General features: G+C 41.8%; 2 protein-coding genes across 2 annotated transcripts in view; one reads left to right on the top strand and one right to left on the bottom strand.

Annotated features, from left to right (window-relative positions):
• Window positions 1-2,366: 2,366 nt before the first annotated feature.
• Window positions 2,367-3,267, top strand: LOC129059904 (histone H4-like protein type G). The gene has a single exon (XM_054557314.2). The coding sequence runs from the start codon at window positions 2,386-2,388 to the stop codon at window positions 2,680-2,682; it is 297 nt and encodes a 98-aa protein (XP_054413289.1). The 5' UTR covers window positions 2,367-2,385; the 3' UTR covers window positions 2,683-3,267.
• Window positions 3,268-8,749: 5,482 nt separating this feature from the next.
• The window catches only part of LOC100442896 (histone H3.1), a 37,537-nt gene continuing 32,068 nt past the window's right edge, over window positions 8,750-14,218 (bottom strand). Inside the window, exon 5 of the mRNA XM_002816527.5 lies at window positions 8,750-9,095. Within this exon, the coding sequence (XP_002816573.3) occupies window positions 8,765-9,095 (331 nt within the window). The 3' untranslated portion in view covers window positions 8,750-8,764. The remainder of the gene's footprint in view (window positions 9,096-14,218) is intronic.

Here is a 14,218-nt window from a genome sequence, read left to right as displayed (position 1 = left end):
GATGGAGTGCAGTAGCGCAATGCGGGATCCCGGCTGATTGCGACCTCCGCCTCCCGGGTTCAAGCAATTCTCCTGCCTCAGCCTCCCGAGTAGCTGGGATCACAGGCTTGTGCCACCACGCCCGGCTAATTTTGTAGCTTTAGTGGAGACGGGGGTTTCACCATGTTGGCTACGGCTGGTCTGGAACTCCTGACCTCAGGTGATCTGACCGCCTCGGCCTCCCAAAGTGCTAGGATTACAGGCGTAATCCACCGTGCCCAGCGCAATTTCTTGTTATTCTAGTTATTTAATCAGCCTGGCCAACATGGAGAAACCCTGTCTACTATAAATACAAAAAATTAGCCGGACGTGGTAGCAGGCAACTGTAATCCCAGCGACTAGGGAGGCTGAGGCAGAAGAATCACTTGAACCTGGGAAGTGGAGGGTGCAGTGAGCCGAGATCGTGCCACCGCACTCCAGCCTGGGCTACAGAGTGAGACCCCGCCTCAAAAAAAAAAAAAAAAAAAAAATCTAATTATTTCAAAATAATGTAAAAATAGGCTGTGATGGGATTGCTATTTCTATTGCTTGGAATTCCATGGTTTATCAAGTTTGTTTGTTTGTTTTCCCCACAAATAGTTGTTTGCATTCTTGGCTTTTTGTTGTGGTGATGTGCTCATTAGGCCATAATTCATTTATGCAGTTACATGATTTTTTAGATATTGCTGAACCTGCTTCAAAAACCCATGATCTTTAGGACTATGTGTTTGGTGCATCATAACTTGCACAATAAAACATCCACTGTTATTTTGAACATTCTATTTTAGAGACATCATTTATTTCCACTTCAATGCTCTCATTTAACTAGCTCAGCAAGTATTTTGTGATGTAAAAAGTTAGTGGTCCTTATGTCTTTATTTTGGCTTGTGTGCAAATTCCCCTTTTCTCCTATTAACATTTATGACAGCTTTCCCTGAGTTTCCTGTTGTATCAACCCCAGAAGACAGTCACCCCCTGTACCTTCTGTCCTCCACATGAGAAGAACAGGGCATGGAGCCTCTGGCAATTTACATTATCTTTTTTCTGGGCAATTCTTCATTACTTAATTGTATAGTGCTTAATATAAGTGAAAGCACACTGAATGTATTGGTGTTGCAAAGGCAATGTTTTAAAATCTTTCGGTGTGCTTTACCCCTGTATTATTATTTTGTCTGTAAAAAAAAGTCTGTGGCAATAAGAATTCGTTTACCAACTGACCGGTGAGGTGGCTCACGCCTGTAATCCCAGCATTTTGGGAGGCCGAAGCAGGCGGATCACCTGAGGGCAGGAGTTGGAGACCAGCCTGGCCAACGTGAAATCCGGTCTCTACTAAAATACAAAAATGAGCCGGGAGTGGTGACACATACCTGTAATTCCAGCTACTTGGGAGGCCGAGGTAGGAGAATAGCTTGAACCCGGAAGGTGGAGGTTGCAGTGGGCAGAGATTGCGCCATTGCACTCCAGCCTGGGCAACAAGAGCGAAACTCCGTATTAAAAAAAAAAATCATTTACTAACTATATGCCAGTGTTTTGTTTAAAGTAACTCAATTATTAACAAGTGTTTACCCTTTTTACAGATAGGGCCATTGAAACTCAGATTAACATGTCTAGTATCGGTGAGAGAGCAGCCACTCACAGATTCGAAACCAAAAACCAGGCTACTTCTCTTTAGCTGGGCGGCTTGGCAATATGATTAGGAATTCTTTTATGTTTTGCAATTTGGGCTTGTTTCAACTTCAGCATGGTAAATGCTCTAATATACAGGGAAGGAGTAAATCTTTTTTTTTTTTTTTTTTTTTTTTTGATACGGAGTCTCGCTGTCGCCCAGGCTAGAGTGCAGTGATCTCGGCTCACTGCAGGCTCCGCGCCACGGGGTTCATGCCATTCTTCTGCCTCATCCTCCTGCGTAGGTGGGACTACAGGCCCCCGCCACCTCGCCCGGCTAATTTTTTGTATTTTTAGTAAAGACAGGGTTTCACCGTGTTAGCCAGGGTGGTCTCGATCTCCTGACCGGGATCCGCCCGCCTCGGCCTCCAAAAGTGCTGGGATTACAGGCGTGAGCCACCGCGCCCGGCCAGGAGTAAATCTTTAAACACATACAGACATCAAAAATCGAGATACTTTCCTCTAGGTACATGTTTGACACTTTCGTTTAGAGATCGTTATTCTCTAAATCCCAGCAAATCTCCCCACTACTAGAGAATTTCTTATGTCTTGGTATTACTAGAGGTAGATGGGCGGGGACTGAATAAGTTTTCCCGCCTTTCCTGGTCTTTCAGTTTTCAAAAAGGTCTACTCCACCGTTATATAAAAGGCTGCGGAAAGCGAGTAATCGTTTTGTTTAGAGATAGTTCTCACTTGTTTATCATGTCTGGTCGGGGCAAGGGCGGAAAAGGCCTTGGGAAAGGAGGTGCCAAGTGCCATCGCAAGGTACTGAGCGATAATATTCAGGGCATTACCAAGCCCACTATCCGGCGCTTGGCCCGGCATGGCGGTGTCAAGCGCATCTCGGGCCTCATTTATGAGGAGACCCGCTGGGTGTTCAAGGTGTTCCTGGAAAATGTGATCTGGGACGCCGTGACCAACACGGAGCACGCCAAGCGCAAGACGGTCACCGCCATGGCCGTGGTCTGCGTGCTCAAACGCCAGGGACGAACCCTGTAAGGCTTTGGCGGTTAAGTGAGGCCAGGCCTTTCCTTGCAATATCGTTAATGGCCCTTTTCAGGGCTGCGTACGTTTTCTCCTGAAGGGCTCACATTTGACATTATGGAAACTTATCTAACGCATTTAGCAATATTGTGTGTTTTATTGCTGTAAGTGCCCCAAAGCTGTAAGTGTATAATGCTGTAAAGTATAAATTTACGCCAAGGCTGACATACAACATGGAATACAGGTGGTAAGTTAATCATGTGTTCAGAGATTAGAAATCTGGTGGGCTGGCTGAGGACATCAACGGCTACATTGTCACTTAAAAGCTCTCAAAATGTGGTTATGGTAGTGTGTTTTTCTCCTTACTGTTAGGATTACCCTCCGTAATTAAAATTGCAGTTTCAGTGCCAAGATAACCTGACTTTTACATTTTGCTTAATAAGCAATTTCAATAACCAGAGAATACACAATAATTAGCACAAACTTGCCAGGTGCCGTTCTGACAAATGTGTCTGCAGTGGAGGGACGGGCCCCTTTGCTAGTTCAATGATCTAATTTAGCAGCACTAAAAGAAGTTTACCTGTTTCATGCCTTTGCTTGTGATCCATCATAAATATAGAAACACCTTGATAAAGGTGTAACTGCAATAATTCGTGTCTCAATTTGCTGTTTACGAAAGTATAGGGGTCAAAGAGCCAATTAAACATCTCAAGAGGGGGAAAAAACCTTCCAGAATGTGGAACATTTGGGACAATTGCTTTGTTTAAAAAGCCACCGATAAAAATTGGAGGACTTTAAGTTTGCAGGAGATTAAAGTAACATAGCAACTAAATGTATTAATTGTATTCTGTCTCTAAAGTTTTGAAGGGCATTTTGGAGATATTCAAGGAAACTTGAACGTGAACTGGATAACAGGTCATTTTAGTAAGTTTTTAAAGAAAGGTTTGATATATTGCGATTACATGGAATTTCCCTTATTGTTAGGGGTTAGATGCTGAAGTATGTAGGTGTAAATTCTCATGAGTCTGTCATTTACTTTCGGATGGTGGTAAAATCCACTCTATTGAATCTAGGTAGTGGATGACTGATAAACCCATCTTTTATTATGTTTTATTCTGAATATTTTTATAACAAAAATTTGGGAAAAATTAACAGATAATAAACTGTTACAAACTCTGGTGTCATCACGGGAGAGGTCTCTGAACAGGTGAGTGTAAAAGACCTGTCTGCAGAGAGGATGGAAGTAGCAGGACACTGAGCCGCATGATACTTGTCATAAGCAGGCACATTTATTCCTCTTGCTCTCACTCTGATCAGCTGTTAGCCAGAGGGGAGGGACACGGGAACAGGGCATTTCAGGTAGTGTTGGGAGAGGGCAGGTCTCCACTAGTGTGAAGACACAAGGGGCAATAAGTAGTTTGATGCCATGGAGACTGGGAATACATATATGACCAAAGATGCAGGCCTGGCAGTTGCCTGATTGAGGAGGGCCTCCTCTTGCAAATTGAGAAACTGAGAATTAACCTTATGTTGTTGGAAGCATGTTAACAAGGTATGACATGGAGAAACTTGCATTTAAGTTACATCAATTCTTTTGGATATTGTGGCCATAAACTTTGTGCTGTGTAGTGAAAATATTGGGTTCTGCTAAGGTCAAGACAGGAAACAAGTAGCCTACTCACATGGGATAATTGGAGGAGGGTTTCTTAAAGAAATTATTTGCAAATTGAGGGCAGGATACAGAAAACTAAAAAAGTAGTGCCTCCATCCAGGTCTAGTAAGCATCACTTATAACCCTGAAGGGGCATGGGAAGCAATTGCTATAGCTGCAGAGAGAGAGATCCCTGACATGGGAAGCAATTGCTATAGCGGCAGAGAGAGAGATCCCTGATATGGGAAGCAATTGCTATAGCTGCAGAGAGAGAGATCCCTGACATGGGAAGCAATTGCTATAGCTGCAGAGAGAGGGATCCCTGGCCTGGAGAGATGCTGCTAGCAGCCAATGAAAGGGAAACTGGGGAATAAATACCTCATCTCATTTTCCTCCTTTCCTCCAGTCTCCTTTTTGGGGTTTCCACTGGCTGAATCCTACCAGAAGGTGGAGGTCCGGGTAGCATATTGGTCAGAACCATACAGTTAGTCTCCCAAAGCCCAGGGCTTGGAGGAGAAAGTGGAAATAAGTCTAGAGGTCCGTCCGACTGGAAGACACTTTATGAGGAAATGCCACCACTTCCATGTTTCATAAAATAAATGTCGTGAACAGTTCTGTGTTTCTATTATAGGTGTTTTTTTTTTTTTTTTTTTTTTGGCCAATCCTTTGCCTTGCCACTGGAAAGAGCTTGTAGAGACGGTGTCGAAGTTTAAATTTTCTGTAGACCACGCAGGATCTACAGACTCTTACATAAGAAAAACTTACTGTATATACTTAATTCCACAGAATTAAATATTTACTTTCTCAATCTATGAGTTTTTAACTTACAATGGTGTATGTTTGATTTATATTATTTTGCTTTCATAGGGGAAAATGAAACTTGACACAATAATCATTGTGTTTAACAACAACAAAAACGTGAAGCAAAACACAACAAAACTTTTTAAAAATATATTTTAATGCAAGAGTCAATCTAGAATTTAAAAACCCTTTCTAGGATACACATTTTCTCATTGTTATTTATTTTTTTTGTCAAAGCCAAGCTTTTTACCTTTCAGGGTTTCTCTACTCTATTCTGTCAAACAACATTCCCGCAATTGCCATAACTTTCTATGCCCCTGTAAAGTATGACATAGTGTTTAAACAGTGGATTGTAGCCAAAATGACTGGCTTAAATATCACTGCTCTTGTGTGAAGTCACACATAGATTGGGAGCCAGGCGAAGGATGTTCTGGGCCAGAGGACACGCAAGTGGAAAATCTCAAGGTGAGAAAAGCTTTATGTGTTTCAGGAAACAAAGGGCAACCAGTGTGGCCCCTTCCTCTGTTTCCAAAGTGCATCACAATCCATTACCCTTATCACTTCTCTGACTCTGACTCTCCTGGCTTCTACTTATAAGGATCCTTGTGATTACAATGGCACCACTCAGGTAATCCAGAATCATCCAATCTCAAAAGCCTTAATTTAATAACATTGGAAAGTTACTTTTACCATTTAAGGAAACATATTTGCAGCTTTTGGGATTAAGATGTGGGCATCTGGGGGGGAGGCATTATTGTCTACCAGAAGTATAGTAAGGCATAAAACCTTTTAATAGTGTTGTAAAATGACTCCGAATTCCTAAATTACACGAACCTCCATTAGAAAATAGTTAAAACCCTTTTTGTTTGAAACTCTAAATTCTTAGTTGCCAGCTGACTGGTAATTGCACATCAACTGTGATGTTTAAAGGGATATTGAATAGATACTAGCATTCTTGGGAGGGCTATAGAAACACGCCTGATGACACTTCCAGGGACAAACTCCAAAGCTGTGCTGCAGAACATCAGGTGCTGGTGTGTCACACCTGTTACTTCTGAATCAGAACTTGACTCACCTGTCACCTATGGCTGCTGCTACTACCAAAAGTTGGCCCATCTGACATCTGTCACAGCAGAAACAGAAGCTTTAGGCAGAGTGTCTTCTCTCCTGGGTCCCATTTCTGAAGAGAAGTCTTTTAAACCTGTGACTCATTGGTGAAGCCTAGGTTACATATCTGCATTCCAGCTGCAATTGAGGCTGAGTATTGAAGTTCTGAAACCCAGGGAAGTGAGGCAATGTCCTAACCTGATAATTTGACACATTTATACATGAAATAAATGGACTAATATTTTTTGAACCTTTTCTCCTTCAAATTCCAAAGTAAAACCGAAAGTACATCTATTTGAAACTAAAATTTTATTACACAATATTTTTACTTACTAGGTGGGATACTTTGATAATTTCTAGTTGTTATATTGGATTCTATTTATGTTTTATATGCTGGTTGGGACGCACTAAATTATTTTCATTACCCATGAATGGATCTCAATCTGCATTTTAAAAAGTCTTTAATATAAGTTGTTGGCAGCCATGAATATTGACATTTATGTAAAGGTGAATAGAGAAGATGGTTGTGGAAGTAGAGATATTGCTTAATTAAAGGGGAATGATTTTTATAACAGTATGTTGGTGATGGCCCAGATAGCTTAATTTCATTGATTCCTTCAGTCATTGCACAAATATTTATGAACTGAATACTACGTCCTGAGGATACTAAATTAAAGACATTGTTCAAGGCCTGAAAATATCTTGGGAAGAGGGCAAGAATTACTGCCAACTATTTAAGTGTGCAGTAGCTCCTAAGTCGTATAGGGAATTCTGAAGTAGGGCTAGGGACATGTGTAGAGTGTGCTTCGTGAATTGTAAGGAAACCCCAGATACTGATTTTGCCCATAGGAATCAGGTAAAGGCCTCTTGAAGAGGAAACCCCAAGTTGAAGAATATTTGTGGAACAGTGTATGTAATGAATTACCATTGACAAAAAAAGAACAGATGAGAAGCCACTTCTTCGGTGTGCTGAAAAAATGAAAACGTTAGGAAGCAGGATCACAGGTGATAACCGGGTAGATTGACAAAGCACAAGGAGAAACACTTTAGGTTATAAATTACCAGTACTTGAGAAATAAAGCAGTAAGATTATCAATGACCTGAAATCACAGTAAGTGCCCCAACAAAGAATTCACTGGGTAAGACAAAAACTTGGGCTTTTTTTTTTTTTTCTTTTTGAGACGGAGCCTTGCTCTGTGCCCCAGGCCTGGAGTGCAGTGGCGCGACCTCGGCTCACTGCAACCTCAGTCTCCCGGGTTCAAGCGATTCTCCTGCCTCAGCCTCCCGAGTAGCTGGGACAACGGGCGCGTGCCACCACGTCTACGTCTAATTTTTGTATTTTTAGTAGAGACGGGGTTTTGCAGTGCTAGCCAGGCTGGTCTCGAACTCGTTGAGCTCAAGTGATCCACCCGCCTCGGCCTCCCAAAGTGCTGGAATTACAGATGGGATTACAGATATGAGCCACCGAGCCCGGCCACACTTGACTTTTTTTTTTTTGAGACATGGTCTCTGTCGCCCAGGCAGGAGTGGAGTGGCACCATCTCAGCTCACTGAAATGTCCGCTTCCCGTGCTCAAGCGATTCTCCTGCCTCAGCCCTTGTACATGAGCTGCGACGGCAGGCTTCCGCCACAACGCCGGGCTAACTTTCCTATTTAACATTTTTAGTAGAGACGGAGTTTCACCATTTTGGTTGCCAAGGCTAGTCTCGAACTCCTGAGCTCTAGTAATCCGCCCGACGTGGTCTCCCAAGGTGCTGTGATTGCAGGCCTGAGGCACCGCGCCCGGACCCAAGTAGTGGATTAAGTTTACCAGTAATTGATCTGTCCACAGCCGCCCTAAGATCATTCATTTTCTATGGCTAATAAATAACACTAAGGCCAGGCACGGTGGCTCAGGCCTGCAATCCCTGCACTTTGGGAGGCCAAGAAGGGCGGATCACCTGAGGTCGGGAGTTCGAGACCAGCCCGACCAACAGAAAAACCCCGTCTGTACTCAAAATACAAAATTAGCCGGGCGTGGTGGAGCATGCCTGTAACCCCAGTTACTCGGGAGGCTGAGGCAGGAGAATCGCTTAAACCCGGGAGGGGGTGGTTGCGGTGAGCCGAGATTGCGCCATTGCACTCCAGCCTGGACAAGAGCAACTCCGTCTCAAAAAATAAACATGTAATGCTAGTGTAGTTAAGTCCCAGCCACCTAACATAGTAGTTAAATTTTAGAAACCTGGGAATAAAACATCACATACGTCACAAAAGGCTGCTGGTATTCCTAAACCATTTCCACCATCTTTTTCCGTGGAGGTTTGCGATCGAAATACTTTTACAGTTTCTAATGCTTCGCCTTCCCTTTGTCCTTAGCACATCCGCCATCTTGGGAGGATCGCTAAAAACGGCTCGGTTTAACTCAGCTAGAATCCCATTAAGTTTACAAAACGAAACCCAAATTGTCGTTATCAGTTACAGCCCTTCGTGTGACGAAGGAGGTGGCCCTGAAAAGGGCATTTTATGGGTGAGCTGCTATATAAAAAGCCGGGGTGAGGCTCAGCCACCAAAGCCGTAGAGAGTGCGACCCTGGCGTTTGAGCGCGTAGACCACATCCATGGCAGTGACTGTCTTACGCTTGGCGTGCTCCGTGTAGGTTACTGCGTCGCGGATCACATTCTCCAGGAACACCTTAAGAACACCGCGGGTCTCCTCATAAATGAGGCCCGAGATACGTTTCACGCCGCCACGTCGGGCCAAGCGACGGATGGCGGGCTTCGTGATGCCCTGGATGTTATCACGCAACACTTTGCGATGGCGCTTGGCGCCTCCCTTTCCTAAACCTTTACCACCTTTGCCTCTACCAGACATGATCGGAGACAAACAGCAACTCTTAACCTCTGCAACTTTGCCGCTCACTGAAGCCCCTTATATGTAAATTATGCGGACCTTTTTGGAGACTGACTTGGAGGGGCGGGAACGAAACCTCTGTCTCCGCCTTTTCCGTAACTTACTGGGCGTCCCCTACACTATTGCCTTGGGAAGGAAAGGGGGCGGTGAGGGTAGGGGAAATGTAAGTTGATTTGACTCCTTCCTGTTTCCTTGTTTGGGTCTTGAGTGTAGGTTTCTTGTGTCCTCTAGTCCAGTGCCTGTGGGCTCTCGAAGAACTGATAATGTCTGTCTCCTAAAAGCCTTACTATTTGCAAAAAGGAGGCAGTAACGCTACACTTGTCACCGAATGGATAGACGAGAATAAAATTATTTTTTTGAAGCAGTTTTGCTCTGTCCCCCAGGCTGGAGTGCAGTGGCGTGATCTGGGCTCACTGCAACCTCCGCCTCTCGGGTTCAAGCGATTCTTCTGCCTCAGCCCCTGCAGTAGCTGCGACTACAGGTGCGCATCACCACGCCCGGCTAATTTTTGTATTTTTAGTAGAGATGCGGTTTCGCCATGTTGACTAGGCTGGTCTCGAACTCCTGACTTCAGGTGATCCACCCGCCTCAGCCTCCCAAAGTTCTGGGGTTACAGGCGCCTGGCTTTAATTTTTAAATGTGAAGATTATTTAAAAATGTATTTTTACTATTTTTTTTTTTGATACGGGGTCTCACTCTGTTGCCCAGGCTGGAGTGCAGTGGCGCTATCTCGGCTCACTGCAACCTCCGCCTTCTGGGTTCAAGCGATTCTCATGCCTCAGCCTCACGAGTAGCTGTGATTACAGGCACGCGTCGCCACACCTGGGTAGTTTTTGTATTTTCTTAGTAAAGATGGGGTTTTGCCATGTTGGCCAGGGTGGTCTCAAACTCCTGACCTCAGGTGATCCGCCCACCTTGGCCTCACAAAGTGCTGGGATTACCGGCGTAAGCCACCACGCCCGGCCATTTTTATTAATTCTTAAAATGTAGCAATACTTCTTAAATTTGGCCAATCATGAGACTTAGCGTTTGACAGAGACATATACATTCACATCGTTTTTGGCATTCCTAATAAAGAAAGACCTCTAGTAAGGGAAATCAATATTAATTGAAGTTTCATTCTTAGTTTTTCAATGTATAATGCAATATCTGAGGTGTAAAGATCAGGAACCCCAGGCTTGAAGACATTCTCTAATAAATGGCATTGTATTGTTGGCTCCATTCTGGAGTCTCATTACCTTGCTACCTACCACGGCTTTCATGCCACTAAAGCATACATGGTAAATCATGGTGAATAAAGGTTTGTAAATTAACAAAAATAATACTAATAAGTTCTGTGAAATACTGTCCTAATAAAAGATTCCGGAAGAAATGTTCTACCTACAGATCATAGGGTATGTGTAGTAGAAAAATTCAACATTAACTCTTACATTTTACTACTTCACATTCATTGCTTCCTATATACTGCAAGGGTAACTTAAAAATCCCTTCTCTGCTGGTGCCTAAAAGCAGTGAGAAGATTATTCATTTTGTGGAGTTAAGAGTCTACTTAAATTTTGTCTTAGGTTCAGTTACCTGTAGGAATAGACACAAGGATCTCAAGTGCTCTCCTTTTTGAGGTAAGCACCAAACAATCATGATTCATTCATTCAACAATTTAATGTCCACTACATGCCAAGAATAGTGTACAAATACCAGGTTTACAAAGATAATCACGTTTATTCTCTTAAAGAACTCAAACGTTTAGTAAAGGGAAAAGTACACTCAGGGTTGGGGGCAGATATCAGACCAGCATACTTCTACTTACTGTCAAGTATTTAAGGGTGGAGCAGCCATATCCCAGCTTTACTGGCATCACTCTGAAGCTTGTTAGACATACAGAATTTTGGGCCCAACCCCAAATCAATGGAATTGATATTGCATTTTTAATGAGATCTCTAAGTGGGTGGTAGGTATGCTCTTCCAAGTTTGAGAATAATTGTTTTAAAGCTCTGCTGTCCTATATTAGCCACTAGCAACATGTGCTCATTTTTATTTAAATTAATTTAAATTAAAAATTAATTTGTACGCTTATTCTAGCCACATTACGGTACTCAGTAGCCACATATGGGTAGTGGCTACCTATTGGACAGTGTTAATACAGAATATTTTTATCATCGCAGAAAGTTTTATTGGGCTGTATCTGTGATAAGGGGGTTTCTTCTGAAGAGCTTCTAACCCAGTCTAGAAGGGAGGAGGGAGTTTGGTGGATGCCTGAGACATGTAAAAAGAAAATTGTAAGTTTGAGTATAGTAGTGGCCTTTTTAGGAAATAAAATTAACACAATACTGTTGTACTTGAAGAGGAATATCAAGGAGCCAGTGTCCTCAGGTAAGACTACCTCATGGACAGTTACAATCGATGTGATTTCTCATGGACCTTTTGAACACATTTGATTCTAACACAAAGCTTTATTTTGTATAATAGTCTATATATGTTTTTGCCCCTTTTAATATTTATTCTACATAGTTTCTTTTTTTTTTTTGGAAATCTTTAAAATCTGAATTGTGTGATGCTTAAGCACAGTGTCACTGGATTGATCTATTGAATACTACTTACAACTCTCACAGTCATTTACTATGGTGGTGGTGAGGATGGGGGAGTTAACACAAAATGAAGAGAACACTGGGCCTTGAGTTAGATAGCTATCACTTATCTAACTAGTTTTTCCTAGCTACTTTTTGCATCTATAAAATAAACGGTTCCAACCTCAGTGTAATGGGAAATCTACTGTTTTAGATTATATTCAGATTTAGGATTCCAAAGCAACACAGAACTCTTTTTGAGGGCTACCAAAGTAATAGGTGAAACTTTGCAGGACTTCAAGTTTACAGTCCATGGGGTGATCCAGCTTTCAGGAACCTTGTCCGTGCTACAATTACAGAGAAGATAAGTACCAGGTCCCAACTTATGTAGCCTAGCCCCTTTCCTCTTTGAACATCTGGCGAACTTTGTTGGTGAAACTGAGTCTCTGTTATTGCCCTCCAGAAAGGGCAGAGATTAGTTAGCCCAATGCCTTTTTACTTATTAAGATCCTAAGTAGCCATGGGAACCAGTCAGTGTTGCACAAGAATGAAATGGTGGCATCTGTTAATTGACTATATCTAACACGGTGAACAATTCCAACAATTATTCAACAACTATTAAGACTACAATAATGATCAAAATAATAAACAGTAAACAATCTGAATTTTAATTGTATCTTTATGTCTAGGCAATATAAAGCTATGGTCCCAAAAAAGAAATACTTAGAGTATGCTTGTGACTATCACTGTTGAAAATGATATCCATAATGATGCACCGCCCCTGCCTCCAGAAACCTATAAAATGCTTCCCTACTGGAATTGTGGGGTCCTACTAATCCAATTCTATAAGTTTAGCTTTTTTATAAACCACATTTGTATTTCTGTGGTATATAACAAGGTCTTAAGTCCCAGAGACTCGTTTCCAATACATGCAAGAGAGTAAATAATTACTTAAGACAAGCTTAGTAATTTTATTTTATTTTTTTTTGAGGAGGAATTTCACTCTTGTTGCCCAGGCTGGAGTGCAATGGCACTATGTTGGCTCACTGCAACCTCCGCCTTCCGGGTTCAAGCGATTCTCCTACCTCAGCCTCCCAAGTAGCTGGGATTACAGGCGTGTGCCACCATGCCCGCCTAATTTTTGTATTTTTAGTATAGACAGGGTTTCACCATGTTGGTCAGGCTGGCCTTGAACTCCTGACTCAGCTGGTCTGCCCAGCATGGCCTCACAAAGTGCTGGGATTACAGGCGTAAGCCACTGCGCCTGGCCAAGACAAGCTAGGTAATTTTTATGAAATTAGTTGAATGAAGAGAGATGACATCTTTAAAGTTGATTATTTTATCTAGGATTTATATGAAAAAATTCTCTAATCACTATTGAGTGTAGGCCAGAATAACTTGATTTTTTGAAATGAGTATTTTTGTTAGAAGAAACATAACATCAAACTACTTCTCTTGTTTCTTTAACAAACATAGGAGTTCATTTCAGCATCTGATTATTTGATGGAGAATACCAATTTTGTGCTTAATTATCTAATAATAACCTAATTCCATCAGCTGTATTGCAAACTAACAGATAAGGAATACTGAAGTTACTCAGGTTTGCTCTGAAATGTTTGTTCAGCTCCTTAGGTGGACATATTCAAGCAATTAATTTAGGGTGTGACAGCTTAGTTCAGATTTTGTGTGTAAAAAGCCAAGTAGAATGATGAAAATTTAGAGTGATTTAAATCAGATTTTTTTCTTTCTAACCCTCGATGCCCACACTTGCAATGTTGAAAGTTTGTATTTTATTTTTTTAAAGTGACTTTTACCAGTTATTCAAACCGGTTGTACAGACAGAGAGGAAGGGAAATTTGTATTATAAATATGATTTTAAAATATAAAAAATGTACAAAATTCTATGATATTAGCAAAAAAATAGTGTCTTTCATTAAATTACTTATAAAGTGATGGGACACGAACATGTACACAAGCTCTCAATGCTCACAGTTGCCAAAATGATGTTGGCCTGCCATTCTATTATTTGTTGGTTCAGTTTTCTTTTTTGGAGATGTGGTAGTTGATCTTTAATGCCCATTCTAGGTCGGAAAAATCCATGATCCTAACTTTTAAGAGAAGGTTGGTAACTCTACTTAGGACTTTTTTTTCTGTAAGAGGAATAATGTAGCCTCACCCTTATCTTTCTGGAAATGTTTAAACCACTGAAATATGGAGATCAAATCCAGCTTACACACTGGTAACTCAAATACTATTTTTTTAAGCTATCTTTTCTAAAATAATCACCCCTCTTGTACATAGAACTTTCTACCTCAGTGCCAATTCCTAGAGGTTGATGCAAACAGCTCGCCAGAGAGCCTGTGCTATTGTTCCTGCGAAAAAACCCAATTTTCCTGCACATTTGGATAAAAATGAGTTTATCTATATAAAGTTGAGACGATAAGAATTCACAGAACAATGCCCTGGAAGAGAGATTTGCAAATGAAAGAGGGAGAAATAGTATTTTTAAGGAAAACCTGAAAGTTGTCTCGATTTGACC

The sequence above is a fragment of the Pongo abelii genome, chromosome 5, assembly GCF_028885655.2.
Source record: "Pongo abelii isolate AG06213 chromosome 5, NHGRI_mPonAbe1-v2.0_pri, whole genome shotgun sequence".
Taxonomy (NCBI): Eukaryota; Metazoa; Chordata; class Mammalia; order Primates; family Hominidae; genus Pongo; species Pongo abelii.
Note: the sequence above shows the minus strand (reverse complement) of the source record. Positions and strands in the feature narration are given on the sequence as shown.

Excerpts from the sequence above, each read along its gene's own strand:
- LOC129059904 (XM_054557314.2), top strand. The coding sequence starts at position 2,386 with ATGTCTGGTCGGGGCAAGGGCGGAAAAGGCCTTGGGAAAGGAGGTGCC.